The following is a 16,409-nucleotide window of genomic DNA, read 5'->3' as shown; positions in this document are numbered from 1 at the left end:
TATTGTTAGTGGTTTCCGATACTTTATTTTTGTCTACAGTTCTACTGTCTGACATGAAGAAAATGTCCATATTCGTGGCTTCTTTAGGCTTCCGTAGTTACATTTCTCACACGAAGCAGATGTATTATTCTGAATAAACTAATAAAACGCGGTGCTGGTGTGGAAGTTTCATGCCGTTTAGCCTCCCTTCCTTCACGATGTGCGGTTTTATCAGTCATATTTTGATGGTCTCGAGCGGATGTGCGGCACCGCCGCGCGCGGCGCGTGACGCCCTGGAAGGAGGCAGAGTTGGAGAACGGCGAGGAGAGGCGGACTGTCGGAGCTACCGAGGTCACCGGGATGTACAGCAAACACCGGCAGAAACATGGCCAGGTCTCCCGCGGAGCTCTGCTCGTCTTTCTGTCCCTGCTGCTGCTGGAGGGAGCGCGCGCAGACACCGGAGCGCCAGGTGAGGAGAGCCGACATGCGGGAAACTTCTGCGGTTCCTGTCCAGCCGTTTCTGCGCCTCCGTGCGTGGACAACACGCGCGTGAAACATGAAATATGGGAAACTTTCTGTCCTCCGGTTTTTCACCAGGCTGCAAGTTGCCTCAAAATCTACCGAATCACGCGGCGGGTTGCCAGTCAGGGGCGCAAAGTCACGCAGAATGCGGGGCTTTTGCGGGGAGAACGAGGCGGGATCCGGACTGCTGGCTCCGGACTGCTGGCTCCAGACTGCTGGATCCGGACTGCTGGCTCCGGACTGCTGGCTCCGGACTGCTGGCTCCGGACTGCTGGATCCGGACTGCTGGATCCGGACTGCTGGCTCCAGACTGCTGGCTCCAGACTGCTGGCTCCGGACTGCTGGCTCCGGACTGCTGGCTCCGGACTGCTGGATCCGGACTGCTGGCTCCGGACTGCTGGCTCCGGACTGCTGGTCGATCCGACCCGGATGTTTCAGAGGAACTAACTTTACGACACGGCGACGCCTCGATCCTCCCAGAAACCCTAAAATCTGCGTTTCTTTTGTTTAGTCTGAGAAACTGCTCGCAACGCACGCGCGCGCGCGCGTCACATTTCGCACATCCCGGTTCCAGATGTTTACAGCTGTTTTACAGCCCAGAATCAGCGCTGTTGCGCGGAGTCCATAAAAGGCAGAGTTACGGAGAGTCCGCCGTTCACGCGCACATTCATGCGCAGATTCCAGTCCACATATGTCACCAAAACCCCCAAAGCAGCGCGTGCACGCCCGCACGGCCTCCAGTCTGACACAAGTTCCCCACAAGCCGGGACACACGTCTGGACTGGACTATGTGGTCTGGACCGGACCATGTGGTCTGGACTGGGACTATGTGGTCTGGACCGAGACCGTGTGGTCTGGACTGGGACTATGTGGTCTGGACCGGACCATGTGGTCTGGACTGGGACTATGTGGTCTGGACTGGGACCATGTGGTCTGGACTGGGACCATGTGGTCTGGACCGGACCATGTGGTCTGGACTGGGACTATGTGGTCTGGACCGGACCATGTGGTCTGGACTGGGACTATGTGGTCTGGACTGGGACCATGTGGTCTGGACTGGGACTATGTGGTCTGGACCGGACCATGTGGTCTGGACTGGGACTATGTGGTCTGGACCGGACCATGTGGTCTGGACTGGGACTATGTGGTCTGGACTGGGACCATGTGGTCTGGACTGGGACTATGTGGTCTGGACCGGACCATGTGGTCTGGACTGGGACTATGTGGTCTGGACTGGACCATGTGGTCTGGACCGGTACATGTGGTCTGGACCGAGACCGTGTGGTCTGGACTGGGACTATGTGGTCTGGACTGGACCATGTGGTCTGGACCGGTACATGTGGTCTGGACCGGACCATGTGGTCTGGACCGAGACCGTGTGGTCTGGACTAGGACTATGTGGTCTGGACTTGGACCATGTGGTCTGGACCGGTACATGTGGTCTGAACCGGACCGTGTGGTCTGGACCGGACTGTGTGGTCTGGACTGGGACTATGTGGTCTGGACTGGGACCATGTGGTCTGAACCGGACCGTGTGGTCTGGACCGGACCGTGTGGTCTGGACCGGACCATGTCGTCTGGACCGAGACCGTGTGGTCTGAACCGGACCGTGTGGTCTGGACCGGTACATGTGGTCTGGACCGGTACATGTGGTCTGAACCGGACCGTGTGGTCTGGACCGGTACATGTGGTCTGGACCGGTACATGTGGTCTGAACCGGACCGTGTGGTCTGGACCGGTACATGTGGTCTGGACCGGTACATGTGGTCTGGACCGGTACATGTGGTCTGAACCGGACCGTGTGGTCTGGACCGGTACATGTGGTCTGGACCAGGTCCCCCTTTGGGACAGGTCCTGCAGTTAGAACATGTCTGAGCTTGCAGGACCAGCGTGAAGGCTGGTTGGTGGACCAGGTCGGATCCTGGAACAAGTGAAAAAGGTTACAGAGCAGCTTGTAGCTGAGGGGCGTGCACGTCACTGAAATGTGCTGCCTCTGTCTCACATGAACAGTTTGATTCGTTTCCTGTTCATGTTTCTTTATGAAACTGGTTTCTGATCCGGATTAACTTGCAGCTGAGTGGAAACGGAACCAGCAGGAAACCAGAACTGATGAAAATTTTCTACTGAAAGGTCGACCCGTTTCACCGCGCCACGACGCAGAACCACGGGAAACCACCAAGCATGGTGGAAACACACCTGCAGGACGGTGTCCCACCAGTCGGTCCGGATCCCAGCGGGACCGCTTCCCACCGGTCGGTCCGGATCCCAGCGGGACCGCTTCCCACCGGTCGGTCCGGATCCCAGCGGGACCGCTTCCCACCGGTCGGTCCGGATCCCAGCGGGACCGCTTCCCACCGGTCGGTCCGGATCCCAGGTCTGAACATGAATAACATTCAGTCCGTCCAGCAGTCAGAGACTCTGTCCATCGTTACGGTCGTGATGAGAAGCTGAAGACCGCATGTGCACGGAAACGTCTCTGCAGCGGATTAAACTTCCATGATGACGTTTTGTGGATTTTATTAAAATCTAAACGATAATCAATAGAAATAATATCAGCAAAAAGAAAAAATAAAGTTCACAAAAAGTGATGCTGGTTGCTAGGCAACAGTGGGAACAATAGTCAAGGTGTCCATTAAATAATTCAGCCTGTGGTTCACAGAGGGGGTGGGGGTGGGGGACACACGGTTTGGTCCAGAAGCTGATCGCTGGTTAACTGTTGTCCATCGTTTTCATTTCTACCGGGGGACTTGGAGGATGCTGGTGCAGTGGTGAAAATGGTCCCCCCTCAACAGCTTCCACAGACTGTATAAAAAGATGGGCGGAGCCTCCGTGACGTCACCCGTAGGTTTCTGAAGAGCTGACTTGAAGCTCGGTGGGCGGTTCCTACCATCACCATCTTGGCAGGGACATGCGTGTCGTCTCGCCCGGAAAATACAAATATGGGCAAAGAGGTGGAGCTGAGAGGGGGGCTGTGAGCGTCATGGTGGATGATTGACATCGAGCGAACTCCGAGCTTTCTGTAGCTAAGAGCTAACCAAGCTAACCTGGACATAACAGGAGCTAACCAGCTAACGGAGGTAAGCGGGCTAAAGCTAAGTCACGTTGTTAACCGGCTAAAAACCGCGGTTGTTCTACGTTTTTCTGACTTGAAGCAGGAGATCAGGTACCTGTCAATCAAAAGGACACGCCCCTAAATATGCTGAATTTTAATATAAGATTACTCCTGAAAGGAGGAGTTTAAAAAATTCCCTCCCCCCACAGTTGTCGTGAAGGTAAACCTGACCTGTTAAACCTAAAATGGATTTTAGTACCAGGCTGTAAACATGTTCTTCTTGCTGGAAACATGTTTATTTCAGCCGTGAAGTTGGTCTTTTTAACATGGACCATGCTGGTGCGCTGGACTCCTGCTGTGACCCAATGAGTTGAGACTGTTGTCTAAAGGATTGTTTCACAAACAAAATGAGGATTCAAGACTTCAACAAGTGACTTATTTAAAAATTAAATGCGAACAGGGTCTGAGAAGTTGCTGAACTCAGTAATAAAAGCGTCCTGACTCGTCTGCTTAGTCGTCTCCATACAGTGTGAGATGCAAAGGCAGGGCCGTTAATGAACCACATTTATTGGCTGTTTATGCCAGTGTGAACGCAGAAGGACCGTCCGCTTTGCTTCCTTCAGACTCAGACATGTAACCAAAACGTTCCTGCACGTTTCTTCTCTTGGGATTTTAATGAGCTCAGCAGTTTAGTGATGACGCTGCCGTCAACAGGAGTCGCAGCTCAGACTCTGGCCTCCACATGCCACACCCGGCACTCCGACCACAGACCAGTCCACACAGGATGACCTGAGAGTAACAGTATCACCTGCAGCTCGCCCACCTGCAGCTCGCCCACCGGCAGCGAGCCCACCGGCAGCTCGCCCACCGGCAGCTCGCCCACCTGCAGCTCGCCCACCTGCAGCTCGCCCACCGGCAGCGAGCCCACCGGCAGCTCGCCCACCGGCAGCTCGCCCACCTGCAGCTCGCCCACCTGCAGCTCGCCCACCGGCAGCTCGCCAACCTGCAGCTCGCCCACCTGCAGCTCGCCCACCTGCAGCTCGCCCACCTGCAGCTCGCCAACCTGCAGCTCGCCCACCGGCAGCTCGCCAACCTGCAGCTCGCCCACCGGCAGCTCGCCAACCTGCAGCTCGCCAACCTGCAGCTCGCCAACCTGCAGCTCGCCCACCGGCAGCTCGCCCACCGGCAGCTCGCCCACCTGCAGCTAGCCAACCTGCAGCTCGCCCACCGGCAGCTCGCCCACCTGCAGCTCGCCAACCTGCAGCTCGCCCACCTGCAGCTCGCCAACCTGCAGCTCGCCCACCGGCAGCTCGCCAACCTGCAGCTCGCCAACCTGCAGCTCGCCCACCTGCAGCTCGCCCACCTGCAGCTCGCCCACCTGCAGCTCGCCAACCTGCAGCTCGCCCACCAGCAGCTCGCCAACCTGCAGCTCGCCCACCGGCAGCTCGCCAACCTGCAGCTCGCCAACCTGCAGCTCGCCCACCTGCAGCTCGCCCACCTGCAGCTCGCCCACCGGCAGCTCGCCAACCTGCAGCTCGCCCACCTGCAGCTCGCCAACCTGCAGCTCGCCCACCTGCAGCTCGCCAACCTGCAGCTCGCCCACCGGCAGCTCGCCAACCTGCAGCTCGCCCACCGGCAGCTCGCCCACCGGCAGCTCGCCCACCGGCAGCTCGCCCACCTGCAGCTCGCCCACCGGCAGCTCGCCCACCGGCAGCTCGCCCACCGGCAGCTAGCCAACCTGCAGCTCGCCAACCTGCAGCTCGCCCACCTGCAGCTCGCCCACCTGCAGCTCGCCCACCGGCAGCTCGCCAACCTGCAGCTCACCCACCTGCAGCTCGCCAACCTGCAGCTCGCCCACCTGCAGCTCGCCCACCGGCAGCGAGCCAACCTGCAGCTCACCCACCTGCAGCTCGCCAACCTGCAGCTCGCCCACCGGCAGCGAGCCCACCTGCAGCGAGCCAACCTGCAGCTCGCCCACCTGCAGCTCGCCAACCTGCAGCTCGCCCACCGGCAGCTCGCCCACCTGCAGCTCGCCAACCTGCAGCTCGCCCACCGGCAGCGAGCCAACCTGCAGCTCGCCCACCTGCAGCTCGCCAACCTGCAGCTCGCCCACCTGCAGCTCGCCAACCTGCAGCTCGCCCACCGGCAGCGAGCCAACCTGCAGCTCGCCCACCGGCAGCTAGCCAACCTGCAGCTCGCCCACCTGCAGCTCGCCAACCTGCAGCTCGCCCACCTGCAGCTCGCCCACCTGCAGCTCGCCAACCTGCAGCTCGCCCACCGGCAGCTAGCCAACCTGCAGCTCGCCAACCTGCAGCTCGCCCACCTGCAGCTCGCCAACCTGCAGCTCGCCCACCTGCAGCTCGCCCACCGGCAGCTAGCCAACCTGCAGCTCGCCCACCGGCAGCTCGCCAACCTGCAGCTCGCCCACCGGCAGCTCGCCCACCGGCAGCTCGCCCACCGGCAGCTAGCCAACCTGCAGCTCGCCCACCGGCAGCTCGCCCACCTGCAGCTTGCCCACCTGCAGCTCGCCCACCGGCAGCTAGCCAACCTGCAGCTCGCCCACCGGCAGCTCGCCCACCTGCAGCTCGCCCACCGGCAGCTAGCCAACCTGCAGCTCGCCCACCGGCAGCTCGCCCACCGGCAGCTCGCCCACCGGCAGCTAGCCAACCTGCAGCTCGCCCACCGGCAGCTAGCCAACCTGCAGCTCGCCCACCGGCAGCTAGCCAACCTGCAGCTCGCCCACCTGCAGCTTGCCCACCTGCAGCTCGCCAACCTGCAGCTCGCCCACCTGCAGCTTGCCCACCTGCAGCTCGCCCACCGGCAGCTCGCCCACCGGCAGCTAGCCAACCTGCAGCTCGCCCACCGGCAGCTCGCCCACCGGCAGCTCGCCCACCTGCAGCTCGCCCACCGGCAGCTAGCCAACCTTCAGCTCGCCCACCGGCAGCTCGCCCACCGGCAGCTCGCCCACCTGCAGCTCGCCCACCGGCAGCTAGCCAACCTGCAGCTCGCCCACCGGCAGCGAGCCAACCTGCAGCTCGCCCACCGGCAGCTCGCCCACCGGCAGCTCGCCCACCGGCAGCGAGCCAACCTGCAGCTCGCCCACCGGCAGCGAGCCAACCTGCAGCTCGCCCACCGGCAGCTAGCCAACCTGCAGCTCGCCCACCGGCAGCTAGCCAACCTGCAGCTCGCCCACCGGCAGCGAGCCAACCTGCAGCTCGCCCACCGGCAGCTCGCCCACCTGCAGCTCGCCAACCTGCAGCTCGCCCACGGGCAGCTAGCCAACCTGCAGCTCGCCCACCTGCAGCTCGCCCACCTGCAGCTCGCCCACCGGCAGCGAGCCAACCTGCAGCTCGCCCACCTGCAGCTCGCCAACCTGCAGCTCGCCCACCTGCAGCTCGCCAACCTGCAGCTCGCCCACCGGCAGCTAGCCAACCTGCAGCTCGCCAACCTGCAGCTCGCCCACCTGCAGCTCGCCAACCTGCAGCTCGCCCACCTGCAGCTCGCCAACCTGCAGCTCGCCCACCGGCAGCTAGCCAACCTGCAGCTCGCCCACCTGCAGCTCGCCCACCGGCAGCTCGCCCACCTGCAGCTCGCCCACCGGCAGCTAGCCAACCTGCAGCTCGCCAACCTGCAGCTCGCCCACCGGCAGCTAGCCAACCTGCAGCTCGCCCACCTGCAGCTAGCCAACCTGCAGCTCGCCCACCTGCAGCTCGCCAACCTGCAGCTCGCCCACCGGCAGCTCGCCAACCTGCAGCTCGCCCACCGGCAGCTCGCCCACCTGCAGCTCGCCAACCTGCAGCTCGCCCACCTGCAGCTCGCCCACCGGCAGCTAGCCAACCTGCAGCTCGCCCACCTGCAGCTCGCCCACCTGCAGCTCGCCAACCTGCAGCTCGCCCACCTGCAGCTCGCCAACCTGCAGCTCGCCCACCGGCAGCTCGCCAACCTGCAGCTCGCCCACCGGCAGCTCGCCAACCTGCAGCAACTCTGCGTGTGCGTCTAGAACGCTGCGTGTAGAACTCTGCGTGTGCATGTAGAACTCTGCGTGTGTGTCTAGAACTCTGCGTGTAGAACTCTGTGTCTAGAACTCTGCGTGTGTGTCTAGAACTCTGCGTGTAGAACTCTGTGTCTAGAACTCTGCGTGTGTGTCTAGAACTCTGCGTGTAGAACTCTGCGTGTGCGTGTAGAACTCTGCATGTAGAACTCTGCGTGTGCGTGTAGAACTCTGCGTGTGCATGTAGAACTCTGCGTGTGTGTCTAGAACTCTGTGTGTAGAACTCTGCGTGTGTGTCTAGAACTCTGTGTGTAGAACTCTGCGTGTGCGTGTAGAACTCTGCGTGTGCATGTAGAACTCTGCGTGTGCATGTAGAACTCTGCGTGTGTGTCTAGAACTCTGTGTGTAGAACTCTGCGTGTGTGTCTAGAACTCTGCATGTAGAACTCTGCGTGTGCGTGTAGAACTCTGCGTGTGCATGTAGAACTCTGCGTGTGTGTCTAGAACTCTGCGTGTAGAACTCTGCGTGTGTGTCTAGAACTCTGTGTAGAACTCTGCGTGTGCGTGTAGAACTCTGTGTGTAGAACGCTGCGTGTAGAACTATGCGTGTGTGTCTAGAACTCTGCGTGTAGAACTCTGCGTGTGTGTCTAGAACTCTGCGTGTAGAACTCTGCGTGTAGAACTCTGTGTGTAGAACTCTGCGTGTAGAACTCTGTGTGTAGAACTCTGCGTGTAGAACTCTGCGTGTAGAACTCTGTGTGTAGAACTCTGCGTGTAGAACTCTGCGTGTAGAACTCTGTGTGTAGAACTCTGCGTGTAGAACTCTGCGTGTAGAACTCTGCATCTAAAACTCTGCGTGTGCGTGTAGAACTCTGCGTGTAGAACTCTGCGTGTAGAACTCTGCGTGTAGAACTCTGCATGTAGAACTCTGCGTGTGCGTGTAGAACTCTGTGTGTAGAACTCTGTGTGTAGAACTCTGCGTGTAGAACTCTGTGTGTAGAACTCTGCGTGTGTGTCTAGAACTCTGCATGTAGAACTCTGCGTGTGCGTGTAGAACTCTGCGTGTGCATGTAGAACTCTGCGTGTGTGTCTAGAACTCTGCGTGTAGAACTCTGCGTGTGTGTCTAGAACTCTGTGTGTAGAACTCTGCGTGTGCGTGTAGAACTCTGTGTGTAGAACTCTGCGTGTGCGTGTAGAACTCTGCATGTAGAACTCTGCGTGTGCGTGTAGAACTCTGCATGTAGAACTCTGCGTGTGCATGTAGAACTCTGCGTGTGTGTCTAGAACTCTGTGTGTAGAACTCTGCGTGTGTGTCTAGAACTCTGCATGTAGAACTCTGCGTGTGCGTGTAGAACTCTGCGTGTGCATGTAGAACTCTGCGTGTGTGTCTAGAACTCTGCGTGTAGAACTCTGCGTGTGTGTCTAGAACTCTGTGTGTAGAACTCTGCGTGTGCGTGTAGAACTCTGTGTGTAGAACGCTGCGTGTAGAACTATGCGTGTGTGTCTAGAACTCTGCGTGTAGAACTCTGCGTGTGTGTCTAGAACTCTGCGTGTAGAACTCTGCGTGTAGAACTCTGTGTGTAGAACTCTGCGTGTAGAACTCTGTGTGTAGAACTCTGCGTGTAGAACTCTGTGTGTAGAACTCTGCGTGTAGAACTCTGCGTGTAGAACTCTGCATCTAAAACTCTGCGTGTGCGTGTAGAACTCTGCGTGTAGAACTCTGCGTGTAGAACTCTGCGTGTAGAACTCTGCGTGTGCGTGTAGAACTCTGTGTGTAGAACTCTGTGTGTAGAACTCTGCGTGTAGAACTCTGTGTGTAGAACTCTGCGTGTGTGTCTAGAACTCTGCATGTAGAACTCTGCGTGTGCGTGTAGAACTCTGCGTGTGCATGTAGAACTCTGCGTGTGTGTCTAGAACTCTGTGTGTAGAACTCTGCGTGTGCGTGTAGAACTCTGTGTGTAGAACTCTGCGTGTAGAACTCTGCGTGTGCGTGTAGAACTCTGCATGTAGAACTCTGTGTGTAGAACTCTGCGTGTAGAACTCTGCGTGTAGAACTCTGCATCTAAAACTCTGCGTGTGCGTGTAGAACTCTGCGTGTAGAACTCTGTGTGTAGAACTCTGCGTGTAGAACTCTGCGTGTAGAACTCTGCATGTAGAACTCTGCTTGTGCGTGTAGAACTCTGCGTGTGCGTGTAGAACTCTGTGTGTAGAACTCTGCGTGTAGAACTCTGTGTGTAGAACTCTGCGTGTAGAACTCTGCGTGTAGAACTCTGCGTGTAGAACTCTGTGTGTAGAACTCTGCGTGTAGAACTCTGCGTGTAGAACTCTGTGTGTAGAACTCTGCGTGTGCGTGTAGAACTCTGCGTGTGCGTGTAGAACTCTGTGTGTAGAACTCTGCGTGTGCGTGTAGAACTCTGCGTGTGCGTGTAGAACTCTGTGTGTAGAACTCTGCGTGTGCGTGTAGAACTCTGCGTGTGTGTGTAGAACTCTGTGTGTAGAACTCTGCGTGTGCGTGTAGAACTCTGCGTGTGCGTGTAGAACTCTGTGTGTAGAACTCTGCGTGTGCGTGTAGAACTCTGTGTGTAGAACTCTGCGTGTGCGTGTAGAACTCTGCGTGTGCGTGTAGAACTCTGTGTGTAGAACTCTGCGTGTGTGTGTAGAACTCTGTGTGTAGAACTCTGCGTGTGCGTGTAGAACTCTGTGTGTAGAACTCTGCGTGTGCGTGTAGAACTCTGTGTGTAGAACTCTGCGTGTGCGTGTAGAACTCTGCGTGTAGAACTCTGCGTGTGCGTGTAGAACTCTGCGTGTAGAACTCTGTGTGTAGAACTCTGCGTGTAGAACTCTGCGTGTAGAACTCTGTGTGTAGAACTCTGCGTGTAGAACTCTGCGTGTAGAACTCTGCGTGTAGAACTCTGTGTGTAGAACTCTGCGTGTAGAACTCTGCGTGTAGAACTCTGTGTGTAGAACTCTGCGTGTAGAACTCTGCGTGTAGAACTCTGCGTGTAGAACTCTGTGTGTAGAACTCTGCGTGTAGAACTCTGCGTGTAGAACTCTGCGTGTGCGTGTAGAACTCTGCGTGTGCGTGTAGAACTCTGTGTGTAGAACTCTGCGTGTGCGTGTAGAACTCTGCGTGTGCGTGTAGAACTCTGTGTGTAGAACTCTGCGTGTGCGTGTAGAACTCTGCGTGTGCGTGTAGAACTCTGTGTGTAGAACTCTGCGTGTGCGTGTAGAACTCTGCGTGTGCGTGTAGAACTCTGTGTGTAGAACTCTGCGTGTGCGTGTAGAACTCTGTGTGTAGAACTCTGCGTGTGCGTGTAGAACTCTGCGTGTGCGTGTAGAACTCTGTGTGTAGAACTCTGCGTGTGTGTGTAGAACTCTGTGTGTAGAACTCTGCGTGTGCGTGTAGAACTCTGTGTGTAGAACTCTGCGTGTGCGTGTAGAACTCTGTGTGTAGAACTCTGCGTGTGCGTGTAGAACTCTGTGTGTAGAACTCTGCGTGTGCGTGTAGAACTCTGCGTGTAGAACTCTGCGTGTGCGTGTAGAACTCTGCGTGTGCGTGTAGAACTCTGTGTGTAGAACTCTGCGTGTGCGTGTAGAACTCTGTGTGTAGAACTCTGCGTGTGCGTGTAGAACTCTGTGTGTAGAACTCTGCGTGTGCGTGTAGAACTCTGTGTGTAGAACTCTGCGTGTGCGTGTAGAACTCTGTGTGTAGAACTCTGCGTGTGCGTCTGAATGATAGTTTACAGATAATAAATGAATATATTGACATTTTCTCGTGCCGGCATGCAGAACAGCCTCATGTTGTGTCTTCCCTCGGTGGAAGCGGATGTGTTGTTTTGTGCGTTATTCTGTGTTTGCGGTTAGTTTGGTTCATGCAAACCTTTCTGAGACCTGTGCCTTAATATCTGGTACCTTTAGTAGATGGTTGTGTGTTGGAGCCAGAGGCGTGAACACGCCGAACATGTTGCAGATGCAGACACCATCTCTCTGCCGCCGTGACCCACGTTAGCTGGATTTATTCAGCTTTTCCACAATCAGGACCAAATCAGGAAGTCTCTGTGAAGGACAATTAGCAGAAAGACACTTTGAATGATTCTGTTTTATAAAGTTTAATTGAATAAATTCCCTCACGTTACTTCAAATAGAAGGCAGGAAGCTCATCAGTCAGTAAGTCAACTCAGAGCAGAGTGCACCCCCCAAGGCCTTCATGTTGTGGATGGGATTCCTCCCTCATGCAGACATGAATGGTTTGATTATATTTCCTCCCTGAAGGAAGAGCAAAAGGACAGGATGCTCAGCGAGGATGCTCAGCAAGGAGGTGTTGCTTGCATCTGATTCCTGCTGATGCACCAGCAGCTTCCTCCCTCTGCACACAGAAACAGTTTTCAGGGTTGCACGCCGGCAGGTCGCAGCTAATAGGAGTTCGGCAGAGACACAGACGGCGCTTCGCCTCCAGGTAGGCCTGCCGTCTGCCTCCACTGGTTGTGCTGACAGGAGACAGAACAGATGAAGCATCGGGGGGGTTGGAGCTCCACTACAAGCAGTCAGACCTAAAGGTCTGGAAAGTGATGGCGAGAACATGAGAGAAGTGTTTCCAGCATCATGGCGTCGCCCTGCAGCATGGTTTAAGGATGTTTCAGGGTCAGATCAGAAAACAAACTGCAGGAAAGAGCTGATATGCACCAAATTCTTATCAAACCATGTTTATCTCAGTATTTTCTATAAATATTTACTGCTATCATCTTCATTTTTCTATTAAAGTATCAACCTTTCATCAAACTCACCTCTGTATGTAACCAAGTGACTTTCATCATCGTCTCCGAGGACCAGCAGTGTGTAACTGTGGTGGTCATGTGACCATCCAGCTGGTCATGTGACCCTCCAGCTGGTCTACGGAGGTTTTCCAGTGTTTTTATCCATCCAGGAGGTTTACAGTCCAGACACAACATGTAGTGTTTATTCAGAGACTCTAGATGGTAAGTCCACCATTATTTATCACATCTTCATCACCATCACTACCATGTTGCTAAGAGACCTCTATTTTCACCTGGACGTGATGATGAAGACACTTCCTGTCAGACTTTCCACCAATCAGAGAGCTTAAACTGACGGTAACGTCCAATCAGGAGCAGCCAAAGATCAACAAGTGATGAGAACAGCAGGACAATAATGATCCTGGAGGAAAACCAGGATTTCTGTTTACTGAGTGGAAATGGGAGGAAGTATTTAACGATAAAGCTGAGTGTCATCAGTGTAGAAAAGAACATTTACAGAAGACACTGCCATGCAGTAGGAGGGAAATTATCAAAATAAGGGTCCCCAGGACAGATCCCTGTGGTGCACCTATGGTACCACAGATCTGAGCTGGATGAACACAGCAGGACCTGAAAGGCCACATTTTAACCGGTCTGAAAAGAAACGAGTAAATCCGACTGCGATTCACTCGTTTCTCATTTCAACAGAAGTAAAAAAAAAAAAAATTGAGAGAAAACAATCACAAAAAGTGAAATAAATCAATTAATAAATAATAAATGAATTAAATAAATAAATTAAATGAATTAGGAAAATTAAATTAAATCAAAAACACTTTATGTATCAGAAGGCAAATTATACAATAACATCAGTTCCATTTAAAAATAAAATAAAATTACAAATAATATGGTAATAATAGATTCATAAATAAGAGTAAATAAAAAAGGATATAAAGAAATCAAATTAAAAACAGGCCAGAAGTGGTTTGTTAAAGAAATATTCTTTTAGTTTTGCCTGATAATCTGACAGTTGAGGCTCTTGGGGAGCCTGATGTGCCCCAATTAGAGGTGCATGATTGTGGATCTGCTTGCTTTGATCCACAGAGTTGTGCACTTGGTCTGCCACTCATAACATCTGCCAGTCATAACATCTGCTAGCCCTAACATCTGCTAGCTATAGCTCCTGCTAGCCATAACATCTGCATGCCCTAACATCTGCTAGCTATAGCTCCTGCTAGCCATAATGTCTGCTAGTCATAACATCTGCTAGCCCTAACATCTGCTAGCCATAACAACTGCTAGCCCTAACATCTGCTAGCCATAGCTCCTGCTAGCCATAATGTCTGCTAGTCATAACATCTGCTAGCCATAGCTCCTGCTGGCCATAATGCAGCATGCTGTTAGCATACACTAAACGTGGCCAGGTGGTGGGATGTTAGAAATATTGTAAAAGTGCATTTTGAGTTGTATTTTGGCTTGAATTAGAATCTTTACCTGAAAATGAGCTCATTCTGTTTTGCTAGTGAGAAAAGTGCTTCTTATTGTTGGAAAACTGGCTATGAGAAGACAGGAAAAGCTAAAAAACGGCAGGACTCCAGTCAGTTATTCTAATCAGTTATTCATTCTACACTTCTATACACAAGTATGGTTGCCACCTTTCATAAACTAAAATAAGGGACGCACACCACAGCTCGGGGAGGGGATGAAATGCTTTACTACAAATGAAAACATTCTTTGTTGTGCAACATTGTTGGATGTAAAGTTTTGCTAATTAGGCAACAAAAAGCTGTGATTACATGGATCTCTACTAACAGATGGAAAATACTTTATATAATAAAGTGCCATATGGACAATACTTAGGTATTGTGCAGTTAATTAATTAAAGAAGATTTCTGTGTGTAGAATGTGTAACATTAAACTTTACAGATAATAACACCTGTGTGACTTCACCTGCATGCGGTAAGCGGGGAGGAGTGGGATGAATTCATATCATTTATACCGTGGTCACTGATAGTTGGGGCAGTGAAATGACTGTTTTATCATCCCGTTACGGGCCTTACCAGAGCAACGCGTTAATCAGCTGGTTCAGATCAGCTGACTTGTGACAGGTAAATGAGAGAAACGTGCTAGCCTACTTGACAACAGTTGTTTGGCATAAAAACTATCAAGGCCACCATAAAATAGTTCCTATAGCCTGCTTTAGTATATTTAGCGAGTTTTGTAATGAAAAAAGAAAAGAAAAGGAAAATAGAAACAAATGAACGTTTGTTATAAAATGTTTCCTGTGTGGGACCATGGTGGTGATGACGTCTAGACTCCGCGTCGTGATGTGAAATGCGGCTCCTCGTTGTTTAATCCTGCATATTAGACTGTTTCTGTTTGCAGCTTCATGACTAGAAGGGAAGTCATGTCATCACAGTTTAACAACACCTATAAAAAAAGCTAATTTATTGAATGATCACTTAATGCAGATTCCTTAAAAATGGACTTAAAAACATAAAACTCTAAACATTTTATTGCAGGAAATGCATATAAAAATAAATGTTCCCTTTAGCTAGGCTATATATACTTTTTCGTGGATTTATTAACTTTTCATCCATTAAAAAGACATTTTTAATGGGTATATATGGTATTTATATTGGCTAATATAATAATATGCCTACAGTATATAAATAACTGATCTTGCTGTCCTGATGCTGTTAGATGTCAGACAGTCCACCGTGTGCGACTGAACAGTCGCTGGTCTACAATCTGACTTATAAACATCTTAACTGACGCTGCAGCTGCGTCTCTTTACATCTGTTTTACAAACATTTTATTTTGAGGAGGTAGAGTACCAGGTAGGCTACAGTAGACATGTTTAAAGGCGCGTATTGTCTTTGTCTGCTTTCTGTCCAAGCCTAGATCTTTCTGAAACATTAATTTCCATCCAACATCTGCTTCATTCCTGCTAAAATAATTCCTTATCACAGGGAAACCTCCCCAGACTTCTCCTACACTTGTAATTTTTTTTCCCAGACACACTTTATCATGAATTTTTTATGAAGAATGGACCGACAGTGTGCTTTTTTTAACATAACTATCCCGTAAAGTGAATGTGAGTGCTTTGCTCCCTGGAATAGTTAAGCTGCCATTTTGTTTCTAAATGGGCATTGTACTTTGGCCATAACTCAATAAGCTGCAGAATACCTTGCAGACATTACTTTCTCATGTAGAGAGCAAGTGATGTCCTCTGGGAATGATTGATCTGTGTGGTACTTTATTGTTGGATGTGGGTTTGATGGAAGGTCGTGAGGTGGATGCAACGTAACTGTCCCAAACTAATCCATCCACGTCAAGCAGCTGCTGTAAAAAACAGACAGAAATAACCAAACTCTAAAGTTTGTGTTGACTCTGGAGGATATAAATAAACCCTAACTTCTATCTAGATATACTGAAGTTCATATGATTCAACAGGAAACCACGACTGGAAGCGAGCTCCTGGTTTCTTGTCGTGTTTACGGTTATCAGTCTGCAGACTTTAGAATTACAGCCATGCTGGTCTCCGCCACCACACCGAGGTTTGGAGTATTTTTAGCCTTTTGTATTAGCATCCAAGATACTGACAGTTTTTCTTCTGTACTCCACCGGCAGTTCAGAGCAGCCATGAATGTTTTGTGATTGACAGGGATGTCCTGACAGAGTATCATTATGTTTCTCCTCTCTGATGTGGGAAATGAGCTCAGGCTTTTCTGCAGGTTAGATTGATATAAAAACAGCCAGATCATTTGTGTTGTTCTGCCATTTAGTGCTGGTTGAATTTAATTTGAAGACATTTACAGTTATTTACAGTAAATCTGAAACTTGGATTAGCGTTGCCTCTAAAAAGAATGTGACTTTGTGAAGAAGCAAGTCAGTAAGATATAAATGAGGGAACACTGAGAAAGGTATACAACATATCCTGTGGTACTTATTCATGCCATAATCGGATCCAGAAGGTAAACGCTATGACAAATGTTACAGCAGGATGTTTTTATAAAATTTGTTAAATTCCTGCAGTGAATTCATCTTTTTGTAGATTTAGTTTCTGTGTTTGGTCCCGTCTTTACAGGAGCAGCTGCGGTAAGATACCAGAA

General features: G+C 52.2%; 1 protein-coding gene across 1 annotated transcript in view; it reads left to right on the top strand.

Moving 5' to 3' along the window:
• Nucleotides 1-230: 230 nt before the first annotated feature.
• adam19a (ADAM metallopeptidase domain 19a) overlaps nucleotides 231-16,409 on the top strand; it is a 301,810-nt gene continuing 285,631 nt past the window's right edge. Inside the window, exon 1 of the mRNA XM_079258226.1 lies at nucleotides 231-448. Coding sequence (XP_079114352.1) covers nucleotides 340-448 — 109 coding nt within the window. The 5' untranslated portion in view covers nucleotides 231-339. The remainder of the gene's footprint in view (nucleotides 449-16,409) is intronic.

The sequence above is a fragment of the Telmatherina bonti genome (assembly GCF_933228915.1).
Source record: "Telmatherina bonti genome assembly, chromosome: 18".
Lineage (NCBI taxonomy): Eukaryota > Metazoa > Chordata > Actinopteri > Atheriniformes > Telmatherinidae > Telmatherina > Telmatherina bonti.
This window is presented reverse-complemented; position numbering and strand designations above follow the sequence as displayed.